General features: G+C 34.0%; 1 protein-coding gene across 1 annotated transcript in view; it reads left to right on the forward strand.

Annotated features, from left to right (window-relative positions):
- The window catches only part of HPRT1 (hypoxanthine phosphoribosyltransferase 1), a 34,407-nt gene extending 17,042 nt beyond the window's left edge, over positions 1-17,365 (forward strand). Inside the window, 6 exon segments of the mRNA XM_016123578.2 lie at positions 9,236-9,301; positions 12,441-12,458; positions 14,253-14,335; positions 15,821-15,867; positions 16,037-16,113; positions 16,648-17,365. Of these exon segments, the coding sequence (XP_015979064.2) occupies positions 9,236-9,301; positions 12,441-12,458; positions 14,253-14,335; positions 15,821-15,867; positions 16,037-16,113; positions 16,648-16,695 (339 nt within the window). The 3' untranslated portion in view covers positions 16,696-17,365.
- The last annotated feature ends 690 nt before the right edge of the window (positions 17,366-18,055 follow it).

Raw genomic sequence — 18,055 nt, forward strand, 5'->3', positions numbered from 1 at the left:
GTGGATGTTGTCTTTGCCCAACTAGTCACATTGGAGGCTATATACTTATTTTATAGGTCTTTTTGTTTGTTTTGTTGTTTTTGGATTTTTAAAACCCCCTTTTAAGAATTGCTGGTGGGATGTGTTATACTTTTTTGTCTATACCTACTGGTGGCAGATATTTTCTGTGGAGCTAGATTGGTTTGCATGGGAGTTATAAGGCACATGGAGCTGGTCTAATAAATAAGGTGGGTCAACAGTTATTTCCTAGAAAGCACATATGGAGCAAGAGCATTGGCACATTGGAGAAACCACTTTTGATTCACAGTCACTCTGCCTACATCACACGATTTCAAATGCTTCAGAATGTTGGTACTAGGTTGAACCAAAATCATCATTGTGATGTTTACACTGGAATTTCATCATCCACAATTTCTTTGGTCGTGTGAATATTTGATTTTCATTACTTCATACTGTTACTTTGTTTCTGGTTGCAAGTTGGCAGTGTGGTTCCTGTGAGTTACAGTTTTCCTTAAAAATGGGATTTCTCCTAGTTTCTTCAAAGGTTAGAATAAATGCCTGGCCTTTGCTGTTTCGTGAATCAGTATTGTACTGAATCTTTGTAGAAACTTGCCTTATGTTTACATTTTCATTGAAAATAAGACGACTTATCTACATTTAACTTTCAACCTTCATTCTCTTCATTAATCATCTATTTGACTCAAGTCTTTGACTTCTTTCACATTTTCATCAGGCCTATGATTAGACAAATCATTTAAGTATTATAGACATTTTTCCTATCCTGTTAAAATCCTTTATGCTCATACATCATGACATTACTTCATACTTATATAGGCTCCTTTTAACTTGTCCAAGTCTTGTTTGGTTTAAAGACTTGTTTAGATACAGAATTTGGATTTTTCTCAACAGAAGTTTTTCTTTATTTTCTTTCTTTCTCCTTCCTTCCTTCCTTTTTTCCTTCCTTCCATTCTCCCACTGGTTTACACTGTTTAGTCTGTATAGCTGCTAACAGTATAGCTGCCCAATTTCTAATATATTGTTGCTTAGAATCAAAACATACTTACAGTCTATGGTATGATTTCTCTTTTTGATCTTCTTAAGCACCCCTTCCCACACACACATAAAAAAAATCAATCTTGTTACTTTATGACTGATACTCCATTTCTCTGGGAATTTGAGCAGAATGTTCTTTCTTTGAAAAAAACACTCATAAAAACAAATGAGGGGAATATAATATTTTCTTTTAAAAAGGTATTTTATAGTTGTAAGAACAATTTAAAGCAAAGGAACATTTGGACATTTTAATTCCATTTTCTACTTTTAGTTTTTTTCTTGTTTTAGATCTTAGATTATTAAGATGAATTCAACTGATGTGTGAAATCTTAAACATAAGCAAAGCAAAATTTTAGGTTAATTTTCACATAGAGAAAAATAATATCTGTTCTTTTTTATCTGAACTTCGGTATAGATTTATTGCTCAACAATAGAAAACTAAAAATACACATATTTTTGTGTTGATGGAAGGAAATCTAATTTTGGGTGGTAAACACACGATGCAAATGTGGAATTGTACACTTGAAACTTATTGGATGTTGCTAATGTCACCCCAATTTAAAAAAAAAATAAAAATTATCCAAATTAAAAAAAATCCACATATTTTAACTTTTAAGTATGTCATAAAAAGTAGTCACATGTATATGTAAAAAGCCAGGCAACTTAATTTGATAAAGTCATAAAATGGAAATTTAAAATTGTTTGCAGTATCGGTAACATTGATGTTACTGTAATTTTATATGCTGATCTTGACCAGTTTGAAATAGTGCATTAAACATTGACTAATCTGTACTAATTCATAAGAAATGATCCATGACTATTAAATGTTACTGGGATATATTAAGAGCCATAACAATGTGAACATACCACATCTAGTTTTTCTTCAAAATAAAAATTACATTTTTCTGATTAAAAAACATTTTTTTATATAAAAAAATACAACCACAGAAAATGATAAAGGAATTAAGTCAACCTTAATTCCGCTACCATTTTTATTTCTAATATTTTAAAGAATTTTCTCTCTGTGAATACATATAAATACATATTATAGTTTACCTACTCAGAGTAGCTAGGTAGGATTTTGTTTGATTAGTGCCTAGATGGGAAATTGGGGATTCCAAATGCTATATTTTATTAAATCGAAGATACCTCTGATTTTAAGACTACTATTTTTTGTACTGCTAAGGAATAAAACACTGTTGTGATCAGTTGTAATACGTTAATTTTGAACAATGAAATGTAGTACTATATATTTAATGACCTTTTATATCCCTGAAGCTCTGTGATATTCAGAAAAATGAAACAATTTACAAGTATACAAATATATTTTCTTTATTGTGAGTTCAATTTTGTGATTTTTTCTAAAATATTTTAATTAAAAAAAATGAAGCCTCAGGAGGAAAAGTTGACAAACATTTTTGTGGGACTATTTTTGCGTGGGCCTCAAGCAAAGGGAAAATTTGCCTGATTTTTTGAGTTATGAATTGTTATCTACATGTACATTTGAGAACAATGAAGTGTGGAGGGATTAAGTGACTTACCCAAGATCATACAGGACTTTGATTTGAACCCAGGCCTTTTACTCTGTACAGAACTCAGTCTTCTTTGGGAACACTTTTAACTGACTTGGATCCTCTAATATGGACTTCCTATTATTTATTCTCTACTACTCAGAACATTTGCATGCAAACAAAATTGTCAATTATGGAATTTTTCCTTCAGTCGTAGTCAAGGTTCATAAAGCTATAACTTTCAATCTTGATCTTAGTACCTTGTTTAGGCTATCTGTTTAATATTTCAAAGATGCAGATTACTTTATATTAATTTGTAAGAAGGTGACTATTTGAGCTTTTTAAAGAAAAATGCAGAAAATATTGTAATAGTTTCTTAAAGTATCTCTTATAAGAAGAGGTCAGTAGCTTTCAATTGACCTTCTTCTGAATATTTAGTCATTTTTGAGATATGCTTTTTTTTTCTCCAGAGCAGTTGAAGTTAAATAAGTTTACCAGTTTGATATTGACACTAGATATTCTAAAGCTTATCTTCTCTAATAAATCTATTTGTCTATTTATATGTATATAAAGCTAGCAAAGTGAATTATACCTTTCTCCTACTTACTGAATTCAGATCATAGACATGGGTGGGAGAAAGAATTTATTCACTTTAAATTGGCAAGAATGGGGATAAAGACACTTTAATAGAACTAGGGTCAAAAGTACATTTTCTAGCCCTTTCCTATGGGTTTTCACTTTGATGTAGTCCTTGTCAGACAACTGTGGTTTTATATAAGCAACCTGATTCTTAGACCATAAAAGTAGTGTTCAAGTTTGGTCTTGTGAAACTATAAGTTTTGTAAAAAATTAAGGAAATTGATTAATTCACTCAGAAAACACATATTGATTATTTGCTGTTGTATGCAAGGTATTATCTTCAGCCATGAAAAATAGTTCTATTGAACATGTTGATTTTACCAGATCCTAGTCCTAAACTAGACATGGAATGAAAAGCATAAAGGCAGGATGTGATACCTTCTGAACGTTTGAAAATGGTGTGTTTGAAAATATCAGATATTAAATATCAGTACTAACTCTTCAATCTTTTCTAGTGTTATGTTGTATTAAGTGTATTCTTAGATTTGATTAGAGCAGTGCTGACCATTAGAACTTTCTGTGATGATAGAAATATGCTGTATCAGTTCTATCTAATACAGAGCAACTAGCCACACATGGCTAGTGAGCACTTGAAATATCTCTTGTGCAACAGAGGAACTGAATTTTTAATTTTATTTAATTTTAAGTAATTGCCACACGTGCTTAAGTGGCTACTGTATTGAATAGTGTAGCATTAGGCAATCTATAAGGACCCTACTTCATCAGCATATTTTTAAATTTATAAAGCTTTTTAAAATTAAATTTATTGGGGTGACACTGGTTAATAAAATTATATAGGTTTCAAGTGTACAAGTTAGTAATACATCATCCGTATATTGCATTGCGTGTTCACCACCCAAAGTCAAATCTCCTGTCACCATATATTTGACCCTCTTTACTCTTATCTACCTCCCCCCCTCTCCCCTTTTCCTCTGGTAATCACTAAACTGTTGTCTCTCTAAGAGTTTTTGTTTGTTTATCTTGTTCATTTGTTGCTGTCAGTTTTATATCCCACATATGGGTAAAATCATATGGTTCTCAAATTTTCGTGTCTAACTTATTTTGCTTGGTATGATCATCTTGAGGTCCATCCATGTTGTTGCAAACAGCAGTGTTTCATCTCTTCTTATGGCTGAGTAATATTCCATCATATATATGTACCACCTCTTTATATCTAATCATCTATTCAAGGACACTTTGGTTGTTTGCATGTCCTGGCCACCATGAATAGTGCTGCAGTGAACATCGGGGGTACCTATATCTTTATGGATAAGCGTTTTCAAATTTTGGGGGTATATAGAAAAGGGATTACTGGGTCATATGGTGAATCTATTCCTAATTTTTTGAGGAACCTCTACAGTGTTTTCCATAGTGGTCATACCAATTTGCATTCCCATCAACAGTGTATGAGGGTTCCTTTTCCCCCACAACCTCTCCAATACTTGTTATCACTTGTCCTGTTGATGATAGTCTTTCTAAGATGTGTGAAGTAGTCTCTAATTGTGGTTTTGATTTGCATTTTTCTAATAGCTACTGAAGTTGAGCATCTTTTCATATGTCGGTTGGCTGTTTGACTGTCTTCTTGGGAGAAATATCTGTTCATGTCCTATGCTCATTTTTCAATTGGATCATTTTTGTTGTTGTTGTTGAGTTGTATGAATTCTTTATACATTTTGAATATTAGCTTCTTATCGGAGGTGTTTGCAAATATCTTCTCCCATTCAGTTGGTTCCCTCTTTGTTTTGTTGATGTTGTCTTTTTCTGTACAGTAGCTTTTCAGTTTGATATTTTTACATTCATTTATTTTTGCTTTTACTTCCCTTGCCTTTGAGGTCTAATTCATAAAATCCTCCCTAGAACCAAGGTACATGAGTTTAGTACCTATCTATTCTTCTATGCAATTTATTGTTTTAGGTCTTATATTTAGGTTTTTTATTCATTTTGAGTTATTATTGGTGTATGGTGACAGATAACAGTCTAGTTTCATTCTTTTGCATGTGGCTTTCGAGTTTTCCCAGCACCATTTATTGAAGAGGCTTCCTTTTCTCCTTACATATGAAAAGATGCTCATTTTCACAAGATATTGGGGAAATGCAAATCAAAACCACATTGAGATACCACCTCCCACCTGTAAGAATGGCTACTATCAACAAGACAAATAATTACAAGTGTTAGAGAGATCGTGGGAAGAAAGGAACCCCCATACGCTACTGGTGGGAATATAAATCAGTACAGCCACTATGGAAAACAGTATAGAGGTTCCTCAAAAAATTAAGAATAGAATTATCATATTAACCCAGCAATCTCTCTTCTGGATATCTACCCCCAAAATTTGAAAACATTTATCTGTAAAGGTATATGCACCTCAGTGTTCATTGCATCATTATTCATAATAGCTTTTTCTCAAGAATTTCTGTAAGAGTTTACTTGAGCTAAACTGATGACATATGCCAGAAAACAAGATCTGAAATGCTTCTAGCTTTTTCTTTTTCTTTTCTTTTAAGCAACATGTTATTTGAAAAGAACTTATAAAATACAGATAAATAAATTAACTAATTATCTGGGCATATATCTTTCCAGACTTACTTTTTTATGTATATCATGTTAGAAAATTGGATATCTGCCACTTTTCATCTGAGGTACTGTATACCTCTAAAAATATATGATTCTAATATTCTCACTTGATATTCGATCAAGATAAAGGAAAACAGGTAAAGGACAGAAGATGGTTAAGATTATGATGTGAAGAGAAAACATGATACAGTGTGTGAGCTTGGGGCCTAACTGGAAGTACAGGGAATGACTTTTTCCCAGTAACTCCATTCTGCGGTTCTGAAAAAATGATCTGAAGTTCACGGCAAAAAGCAAGCCGCATAGTGCTAAACCACTCAACGCAAAGCCCAGACTTTCTGCCTCACTAATACTTCTAGTCTTGCCTTTTTGGGACCCCAGCCTTGGTGATTGGCCTCTCTGCACCCTCTCCTTATGGTGTCAACCTGTTTGTTCTAACAGTTCTTTTGTCAGCCCATTCATTATGTGTTTTCACACAGCTTTCTCTCCTCTTTTTCTATACCAAGCTTCAGTTCTTGTTGCTACCTAGAGATTTTCAAAATTCCTAGTGATATAAAAATAGGAATAAACACAGTTCATTTATATTCCCCTTCTCATTTTTTCACCTGGACTCAAGAAAGGTAGACAAAATAGAAACACAGGCACTAGGGGTATTTGTATACCCAAATTGCTTCTCTGGGAATTTTATATCATTAACAGTGACCCTCTGAGCTAAGGATAGCTTGGGCTCTCTGACTGGAAGGAATGAGGAAATAGGATGGTAGAGAAGGATGAAGAGCAATTTGGGTGTGTGTGGGGGGTGACTCTCCCTTCTCCTGTGCTAGTCCTATCATCTCAAGATGAGGCACATAAGAGTCACTCAATAAAGTAATGAAGTAGGGATACAGTGGGAAGTTAGTACTAGACAGGAAGAGGGTGAAATTCTTCTGGTTGGGCTAATTGATCCATGGATGCCATTTGTGTGGGCACTTATTACCTGTATTCTAGCTCAGTGCACTGCAACATTTTTCTTAAAGGAGCCTTTATTAGCTTCTGTTTAAAAGATGGCTTTGTTTCCATGAAAAAAGCCTCAGAAGAGACTTGATTTAAGCTGAAAAACCTTGAGGCAGACAGGAATATGGAGATTTGGATGCTAGTGGAGCAGCAGTGTCTTGAATGTTTGGAGTTCTCTTATCTCTTACCCTATCACCATAGCCTTTGGATCATGAGGGTTTTTCCCTGTCTCCATACGTTTCCTTTCTCAGACCGTTCATTACCCCTTTCCTCTCTAGAGGAGGTCAATTGGAGTTAGACTGTAATACCAAATTCTTACAGAAGATGGCACTGTTTAACTTGATTTACAGTATAAATCATTTAGTATGAGTCACTCATTGAAAGCTTCAGGTTTTATATAATTTTTTGTTATTAATCAATTCTCTGTATTTGAAACTCTGGGTTTTAAGTTAGTTAGAATAAAGGGTGTACATAATTTCCTTGAGATGAGAAGTAATATGCAAGATTTTTATGTCAGAAGTCATACTTAAATTTCATGCTCAGTTTGCAACAGTGAACAGTATTGACACATTTGTTTTTTTTTTCAAAAATAGCACTCCATAAAAAATGGACACGTATATAGAAGTATCTGACAAAAATAGAAGTATATAACAGTAAAAAGTCTTTATCCCCAGTTCTCACTACACAGAGGTAATTGCTGTTATAAACTTTTTTTAAATGCTGAACAAAAGTGGTTTTATAGGCAATGCATTGCTCTCTACTAGTTGGTGTTCTTAATTACCATTGTTCCATGTCAGTGTGTCAGTAGCTGCATGGTATTACTTTGTCTGGATGGACTTAATTTATATAATTCCCTGTTAATAGATATGCTGAATGTCTCCAATATTTCTTTTTTATAAACAGTTGATACACAGTAAACATCCTTATGTGTACCTTTACTTACTTTTGAGTGTTTTTGTAGCATCAATTCCTGGAAGCGGATTTGCTGGGGCAAATGACATGCATGTTTACAATTTTAATAGATATTGCTGTATTATTTTCAAAAGAGGTTGTACCAATATAAATTGGTACTCTTACCAACAAAAGTGCCTGTTTTCTCTCACTTTTGCCTACCTATATCATTAGGCTTAAGTTTCGCCAGTGCGAATGGGTGAACAGTAAAATAGCACTGTTGTAGTATTTGTTTCTCAGATGTTTTATATGTCATGGTCTTCTCTTCTGTGAATTGCCTATTTGTGTTCATTCTCCCTTTTCCTATAGGTTTTTATTGTTGGAACCCAATGTATAATAGGACTATTTGTTACAGACTTTTACTTTTATTTTTGGTTCATGCCATGCCTAGGTTTTTAGCCTAAGAATGTGAAAATATTCTGTTTTCTTCCATTCTGTTCATGGCTTTATTTTTTACATTTAAAGTTTAATCTATCTGGAATTTATTTTTATGTATGCTGTGAGGTAGGGATCATACTTCATATTTTTCCCAAGTGGATAACGAGTTGATCAAACACCATTTATTGAATAATTAATCTTCTCCTAACTGACTTGAAATGCCATCTTTATCATATACTAAATCTTCTTATGTTTCTGGGTCTGTTTCTGGGTTCTATTTTGTTCCTTGATCTCTTCGTCTATTACTGTTCTGGTACAGAGCCATTGTAATTGCTGTAGCTTTGATATGGTTTGCTCTCCAGTAGGGCAAGTCAAAGCTCTTTTGTTCATCTGCTCTTTCACATTAGTTTTCTGTCTTGAATCCAGTACACCCAAGTTATGATCATTATCATCACTGACTACAGTGGGTGTGGAGCATTCCTGTTTGAAACTCCTATAAGGGTTTCTGCTGGATTCTGCTGGATTCCTGGAAAACTAGGAACCTAAAAGATATGCCTTAAAGGACTACTGATCAGACCTGGTTTCCCAGACTCTGCTCAAGATGATCTGGGCCTGGACTAGACTTTTCAGGGAAATATCTTTGGAGTTGAGTATGATATAGATCAGACCCTATAACTTGCTTGACTCATAGGAATGGTCCAGGGCCAGAACCAAACACCTGTCATGCTAATAATATCCCTCATGTTTCAGATAGTACTGTGACTAAAGATGAGTGGCTGTTGCAATGCTGCCCTCTCGAAAATGGATGCATCATATTTTTTTAGGACTCTTAAAAACATCAGTGATGGCCAATTAGGACTTTTTAAAATTTTTCCTAATCTCTAATTGAAAGTTACCTGGTCATTCATGTCTAAAACATAATTCTTAGAATTCATATCATTAGACTATCATAATGCTATAACATTAGATAGCTAACTTCTTAAATCTTCTAGTTCTCATTTGATAATATGAAATGTATATTTGTATGCACAAGGATATACATATATATTTATGTATGTATGTATGTGTGTGTGCATGTGCATGTGTGTATAAATAAATAAATATATATATATATTTTTTTTTTCTTTTTTTTTACTCAGAACGACCAGTCAACAGGGGACATAAAAGTAATTGGTGGAGATGATCTCTCAGCTTTAACTGGAAAGGTATGTGTCTTGAAGGGGAAGAGTCCTTCATACCAAGAGTGAAATAGTAACACCGCTGTCAATCAATCACTAACAGGCAGTTTACATAGTTGTTTATGCATATAAACAAGGATTATGTAACTCTTGAAAGCAATCTAGGTTAGTATATTTCTGAAGGCCGTATAGCAAAGAGGCAGCAGAATCCAACATTAAACTTGAAAAGTCCATGTAAAAAGTTCATGTTGCCAAGTATTGCTATCTGCCTCTATGGTGATCTAATTTAGGATCCTTTAAAATGTGTGTGTGTGTGTGTGTGTGTGTGTGTGTGTGTGTGTGTGTGGAACAGATAGTCTTTTTAAAAATAGGTCATATATAATTTCTTAAAAGATAGAGAAACAGTATAATGTAGTGGCTGAAAGTATGGGTTTTGGAGATGGACAGCTTTGATTCAAAGCCTGGCTCAGTACTTCCTATGTAACTTTGGGCAGGTTATTTAACTTCTCTGTCTCCCATATGTAAGGTGGGGATGATAATGGGAGCCACCTCATCGAGTTAAGAAGATTAAGCGAAATAATGCACATGCAGTTCTTAACACCAGTTTCTCATAGTTAGACCACTCTGTAAATTCGAACATACTATTATTTCAAGAAATCCTAAAGAGTTTTTTAAATACATCAGAATTCTTCCAGTATAGGCAATTGGCTGAACCAATATAGATTATAAGATATTTGAATATTATTCTTCTGATACAATAAGTGATTTTTGAATAACCAATGATAAATGATGGAGTACTATTTGTTACTTATAGACTGTATGCTACATATAAAGGCGTAATCTCATAAAAGTTTCACAACAGTCCTGTGAGGTAGAGATATTATTATCCCCATTTTACAGATCTGGAAAGTAAGACTCAGTAAGTTTGAAGGACTTGTCCAAAGTCATAACTGTCAGTAAGTGGTAGAGCTTGAATTTGAATGTAGGTCTGTCTGTTGGGCTCCAAAGCTCTTTTTTTCCCTCTGGCTTTTACATTTTAATGTTTACAGCTTACTTGACTGAATATAAGGAAACTTCAACATACAGCACTTGTCAAATTCTGTGGTCCTGTGTTAGGGTCACACCAAACTAATGTCCTCCTCAACATTTTTGGACAACTTCAAAGGATAAATGGTAATCTGTTGATTCTTTCCCCTTCCTGTCCATCCTACACACTACTGCCAGACCTATCCTCTTTCCCTTTCAGCATGTTTCACCTATATTTAGAAGTCATTTGAAGCCTTTTCTCCAATATAGTCAGTTTTTAGTGCTAGAAGAGGCCTAGCCTTCACCTTCTGTGATTTTATTTGACCTTGCCTTTCCCGCCTAATGGCCCTGTTCCGCTGTGTACCTACCTCTATGATCTTAAAAGGTCTCTGTTTCTAAAATAACTTCCTTTACATGATAGTCACAATAAAACATATTTATTATGGAAAAAAATCAAGACCTATAAATTGGATGAAGTTATTTCTTGGTGGTTAGATTATGGGTTATTTGGGCTTCCTATTTCAGTTTATCTTTTGGGACACTTTGTGCATGCAGATACATATGTATATAGATATTTCCCTGATCCTTTTGCGGTTAGTGGATGAGAATACGCGCTTTGGACCCCCAAAACACCTTGTCACATCTCTACCACTTGGCTATTTTTGTGACTTTAGGCAAGCCATTGACCTCTGAGCCTCATTTTTTTATTTGTTTAGTAAGGATGTAGCTATTTGACATGAAATAAGCTCTCAATAATGGTAGCAATTCTTATTTTTTAAACAGTATGGAGATTATACTCTAGAGACTACAATTTTGTACTGGACAAATACTTCATGTCTCTGGACTTCGATTTGTATAAACTGCTTCATACCACTAAAAGTCTATAATTATGACTTAATCAAGGTCATGCAGGTACTTAGTATTAGAGCCAAGACTAGAATCCACTTTCTCCGTCTCATAATTCAATACTGTTTTCAGACTATAACTCTATCCCATGGTGTAAATTGCTGCAGCAGTGAGCCACAGTTACTGATGGGAAAATGTTATTCTTCAGGTGTGCCAGCAATGGTAGAGAAAATGTTTCACCACAAAGGTGGTGAAACAATTATTGGTCTCTTACTTGATTATATTCAGTTTTACTAAAGATTTAGATTGTAGTATCTTTTGAAAGAGACAAGTTAGCTGTGATATGAAGAGAGGAGTAAATTATATATGAACTGTGGTAGTAGTATTATGTATATTGTAAAATACATGCAAAATTATAGATCATACAAAGTGAGATTTTTTTTAAAAGTTTTATTATTTATTTCTTGCAACCTGGTAGATCTTATGTGCCCTACTTTTGGTGACTACTGACTTAGAAGAATACATAGAACATTAACATTCTGATGCTATAGGTTTGTGACAGAGAAATGAGAACTACAAATAAACAAAGCATGGATCATCTTGTGGCAATGATTATAACCAGCATATGAAATGCTACCTCATTCCTATAACTAGAATAAGAAAACAGATAGGACTCTTCTCTGCTTTGGAGGTAGTTGTTAGACAATATCTTCTCTAAGAGTTCTTCTAGCTGTAAAATTCTGAGAGGTAGAAATTGGGATGAGCACTTATGGTGGGAGGAAGTAGAGATTGGTATCTTTCTTTAGTTTAGTCCAAGAATATGAACACATCCAGAAAATGCAAATCAATTTCAGCCTAATGACAAAATGGGTTTTGAATTAGATTCCATATGGTAGGTTTAATGCATGATTTTAGAATTACTATCCAAATTATAGTCTTGAATTTTAGAGTTGGAAGACACATTGGACTAGTTCAAGTCCCTCATTTTATACATGGGAAACTGAGGCTCAGAGTAATTTTATGACTTGCCCAAGATTAGACCTCCTTTTAAGTTATTTAAAACTTTTTTAAAAATGAACATATGGGTCAAATTTTATTTTTAAAAATTCCACTGCAGTGAAAATTTCATATTAAAGAGTTCCAAATCCCCAACAGATGGCCTACTTGTTTAAATCAGCATTTGATATAGTAAAGTATCTTTAAACGAGAATTCTTTAGAGTTTATTATGTCATTTTAGTTATAATTAGAAACAGTCTTTCATTATACTAATTTTAATTTTTCTTTTTCTTCTAGAATGTCTTGATTGTCGAAGTAAGTTCTACATACTTTTAGCATAGTATTTATCATTTTCTAACTTAGTATGCACAGCCCTAAAGGTAAGCTAAAAAGGAAATTCCTCTTCATCAGTTTTGATGGTGGGCTTGTGTTATAAGGGAGTGAGATTGGTTTGTTTTTGGTTTTTTGCTGTTGTTGTTGTTGAAAATATTTTGTAATTTATTTTTACTAGGTAATGGAAAATTTTGGTTATATTTCTTACCTCTCTCTTTTTGGCCTGAAAATTTTTTCTTTCTTTTAAAGTTGATATATATTATTCCTATGCATGTTTTTTATACTTATTTTGCATATGTGTATCCATTTACAAAATATATTTTGTGATTTAAAATCTTATATAGTACCACACTATACATATTCTCTCTTGCAATTTGTTATTTTCACTCAAAATTGGTTTTGAGGTTATTCATGTTGACACATAGAGTTAGTTGGCCGTAAAATGCCATATAACATTGCAATATACAACAAATAAACCAATTTAATGCCTTACAAATAAGGAGTTTGCTTCCAATTTTTCCTACTAAGACAGGGCTGCTAAGAGCATCCATTTTATTAATTCTACTTCAGATTTATTTATTTCATATAGGGTAACAAATTAGCAGCTTGAAACAACACACATTTATTATCTCAAGTTTCCTTGAGTCAGGAGCCCAACTACAGGTTAGCTGAGTCCACTGCTCTGGCTCTCATCATGCTGAATCAAGACTGGGGCTCCTACCTCACCTGTGGCTTATGACCCTCTTCCAGGTTAACTCAAGTTATTGGCAGAATTTAGTTCCTGTGTTTACAAGGACTGAGGGCCCCCTTTTCTTGCAAGCTGCAGGCCAGGGGTCACTCAGCTCCTAAAGGCCATCACTATGTCCTAGCATGGCCCTCTCATGTGGCAGCCAACTTCTTCAAAACCAACAGAAACATCTCTCTCCAGTCTGCTACAACTTATCTTGTATAATGTTACCTAATCACAGGAGTGACCATCCCATTATTTTCAGTTTCTTCACACTCAAGAGAGAATTATTCCTGGTGTGTACACCAGATGGCAGGAGTGTTTTAGAGTCCATCAGAATGCTGTCTAACACAGCTCAGAAATCTGCATTTTTCACAAGTCACCAGCCGCAGTTGTTTCCGATAACTCAGAGGTCCCACTTGGTGAAGCACTGCTTTATACCATCTTTAGAGAGTATTTTCATTGAAGAACATTAGGGTTATGGTTTAAGAAACATTTTCCCAGTTAGAGATGGGTTTGTTTTGTATCTTGTCTTACTTTTGACTAAATAACTAAGATTAACTTTCATGTAAAGATATTTTATATAATAAAACCTTATTAATTTGGATACTTTTAAGATGGTATAAAGCAGAGTTTTGCAAAAGGTGGTCTGTTAACCACCTGCATCTGACAGTTGCAGGGGGAGAGCATCTCAATCTTCAGTTTATGAAAAAATCTCAAATACCTTTTATAATGAAGGGCGGCATTATAATACCCTAATAAAACACATGTGTATATACTCTCATATGTATATTTAAATTCGTCGTCATTGACCTCTTGGTGCCTACACAATCTGGTCCTGAGGACTGGCATTCCTACAGCCTGCTGAAAGCCAGATGATTTACAGATTCTCGAATATCTAGTGTATGAACGAATTATGGTGAGAATTACTGCACTGAAAAAAACCAAGCTGTTATTCCCATTATACATGGGGTTTAGGTATTTTGTGTTTATATGATTGAATTTAAAGCTGTAATGGTTTCATTTAAATGTCTTTTCTTTTTTTAAAGGATATAATTGACACTGGCAAAACAATGCAAACCTTGCTTTCCTTGGTCAAGCAGCATAATCCAAAGATGGTCAAGGTCGCAAGGTATATATGTATATATAACATTTTGTCATAGGATATATACTTCATTTGAAAGAGGGTTAAGTACTTCTTTGTAAGGGTAAATGTTCTCAATGGTCGTTTTATCTTCAAAAAGATAAAGACTCAGTAATATCTTTCATGAATAATTTTGCATTTGTCTGATAACTGCTGAACTTGAGAATCTTTTCATCTCCTTATTGACTATTTGTGTTTCTTCTCTGGAGTGGTTACCCATTTAAAGAATTGAAATTGCTTCAAAAATGAGTTACAGTCATGCCTTATAGATGGACCTTTAGTAAACATTCAGATCTATAGGTGTATATGTGCCGAGTTTCCCTGAAGTCTTAGTACAGCTTGTACTGAATTTGATGTTACCTTTTCTGGACTGTTCCTGAGTGAATGCAGGTGGAGGGACATGTTTTGCTGTGAGTGGTTTCTTTGTTTTTCTTTCTAAATGGAAATTGAGTCCAAGCATATGTGCTATCTAATTACTAGAAGAGAATCATGAGGAACTTGATTAGATGATCCCTTGGAGGAGGAGGCTTAGGCCAGTGGTTTTCAACTTCGGCTGCACATTGGAATTACCTAATCACAGGAGTGACCATCCCAGCGATTTTGTTTAAAAAACAAAAATAAAAAAACAATGTATGTCTGTATCCCATCCCCAGCGATTCTGATGTCATTGGTTGGAGTGTGGCCTGGGTATCTGAGTTTTGGTTTTTTTTTAAGTTATCAGGTGATACCAACGTGCAGCTAAAGTTAAGAATCACTTTAGGTCCTTTTTAGCTCTTTAAATATATTTCTCTAGGAAGGTATGAAATTATAGTTTTTATTGGGGCCGCCTTTAACATGCATAAAGGCTTTCTAAGCACCATCTACAGCTTTTTTTTGTAATGGCTAAAAAATTTTAGCAGCCAGCTCTTGAGTTACAAAATGAGCTTTTGTTAGAGTTGAATCATTCTATCTGCAGTTTTTGCTCTAAAAAATAAATACTAGCTCCTTTAGCATGCTAGTTACTTTTTAGCCTGAAGTTCGTTGTAAGCTAAGTATTAAAAGTCTTAAAAGGTGATGCTCACCTCTCCCACACCCTTTGTGGCTCAGGGATTGTGTTGCCAAAGATTCCGAACTGAGAGCCCTTATCTTTTCTTTGCTCATCGCAGTACCCACCCATTCCTCCTGCTGAATAACTGTCCTTCGAGGGCTCAAGGGTGCGTGGGTAGTCAGGGTGTAGCTCTCAGAAGAATCCATTGTGTTCTAGTTGCAGATCAATCAAGGGCCTTATCTATAGTGTGAATTCATAGCCTCCCCTGCCGGGGGATCCCTGTGATCGATTTATTTAACTCTGTTTCTTTGTCTTCCTTTGTGTACATTAAATCTGATCATAGTATGCTAAATACAGCTGAAACCATGTTTCAGAACATTAATGCTCTCTTTTGTAATGCCCCATAGTGTCTCTATATGTCACATGTCACATTTTGTAATTAACAGCTTACTGGTCAAAAGGACCCCTCGAAGTGTTGGATATAGACCAGACTGTAAGTAAATTACTTTTTGTCAATCATTTAAACATCTATAACGCAAACAAGTTTTATATGAAATGGTTTAGAGTTATTAGAGAATATTTGTAGAGAGGGCACATTTGCAAGTATTAGATTTGAAAGTGATGTTTTCTGTATCTAAATAATGAATCATGTTTCTTTTTAGTTGTTGGATTTGAAATTCCAGACAAGTTCGTTGTAGGATATGCCCTTGACTATAATGAATACTTCAGGGATTTGAACGTAAGTAAAGCTTCCTTTTCTCACTCTCATTTTTCAGAACCCATGTAAAAATTTACAAAAGAGAAGAATTGTTTTCTCTTTCTAGCACCTCATAATTTGAACAGACTGATGGTTCCCATTAGTAGCATAAAGCTGTAGTCAAGTACAGACGTCCTTAGAGCTAAACTTGGCCAGACTAGAGTGACACTTCTTGCTGGCTAAAACAATTGAACAGCTTTAATATACACTAACTGTCCCATTATTATTTCTGATGATAGATGTGGTCATAAATAAGAAATAAATGAACTAATTTAAGTCTTTTAATTCACACTTTTTCAAATATTCTCTTTCTACTCCGGAGGCAGGAATCTTGAGAATGCATTTATGAACGTGAGTGAGGAAGATTAGGAAGACTATACAAACTTCTGTTTGTTTAGTAAAAAAAAAACAGCAGCATACTATTTATATTTATAGAAGATATGCAAAATACTGTTCTTGCCTTTTATTTCAGAATACACTTTTCTAATGTGAATTTCTTGATTTTTATTTTTTTAGCACGTCTGTGTTATTAGTGAAACTGGAAAAGCAAAATACAAAGCCTGAGATGAGAGTTTAAGTTGAGTTTGGAAATATTTGGAATCCCATTGACATCACCAGTAAAGATATCAAATGTTCTAGTTCTGTGGCCAGCTGCTTATTAGTAGAGCTTATTGCATGTATCTTCTAAGAGTTTTATCTGTTTTGTATTTTAGAAATGTCAGTTGCTGCATTCCTGAACTCTTTATTTGCACTATGAGCCTATAGGCTATCAGTTCCCTTTGGGTGAATTGTTGTTTGACTTGTGAATGAAAAATCTCTTAAACCATACCACTATTGAATGAAAATATTGAATTGTATCTGTAAGAAACATTTAAAGAGAAGATATATTAGTTTTTTAATTGGTATTTTAATTTTTATATATTCAGGAAAGAACAGAAGCAATTTAATATTGTTTATTATACTACTGTGTGTTTAGAAAAGTAAGAAGCAGTTTTAGTATCAATGACAGCATCCAAGAGATATTGTTATGTCAGATAAATCATATGTCCTGGAATTATTTTAGTAGTGTTTCAGTACTAGTAACTGTATTTTCCCACTTGTTCAGATTATTTCTGGTGAATCTTTGTTAACAGTTCCTTTTAAATGCAAATCAATAAATTCCAAAAAACTTTACCACTTTTTGAATTCTTCAAAATAAAAACCTTTAGAATAAAGGCTGTCTCTTTAAAAGAAACTATGCATACCTATCATTTCTCTAAAAATTAACCTAGTATAGTTTTATTTTGGTTACTTTTTTCTTGTCTGTTAAGTTTTAGAAGCTAGTTTAATTGTAATCTTTACCAAGCACACAAAAAAAATGATTATTAGGTAGAATGGATTGGTGGAGCTAGGGAAATTCTTACGTACTTCAGAGACATGATATACTTTCATGTCTTTTAAGTTTCAGACACATGATATACTTTATTACATTTTACTGTGCTAAAATAGCAGGGCTTTCTTGGGATTCTGTTGGAAATTCTTTGGATTGCAATTTCATCTGCATTGTGAAAATATGTTTTCAGACATGTACTGTTACCTTCTTTGTGTAGATAATTATTGACTAAAGAACAACAATGAAACCTTTTGTTTTCTGGGAGCAGGAAGAAATATTTTAAACCAAAACAACTCTTCGTTGCTTCTCTTCTCCAGATAAGGTATGCACTAACGACCTTGTGAGCCATCTAGCCATGTTTATGCCTTTAAAAGATTGCCATAATTCTCAGCAGCAAAGTAGGGAACTTTAAATAATAATTTGTTATAGCTCTAGAACTTCCTAGTTTACAAAACTTTTTCACTTTTGATATCTCATATGATCTTCATAACCCTCTGAGGTTGAGGTCGGTGTTACCATATGTGAGTATAGTATCCAAGATAACTCCTGATT

The sequence above is a fragment of the Rousettus aegyptiacus genome, unplaced genomic scaffold (genome assembly GCF_014176215.1).
Source record: "Rousettus aegyptiacus isolate mRouAeg1 unplaced genomic scaffold, mRouAeg1.p scaffold_m13_p_9, whole genome shotgun sequence".
Lineage (NCBI taxonomy): Eukaryota > Metazoa > Chordata > Mammalia > Chiroptera > Pteropodidae > Rousettus > Rousettus aegyptiacus.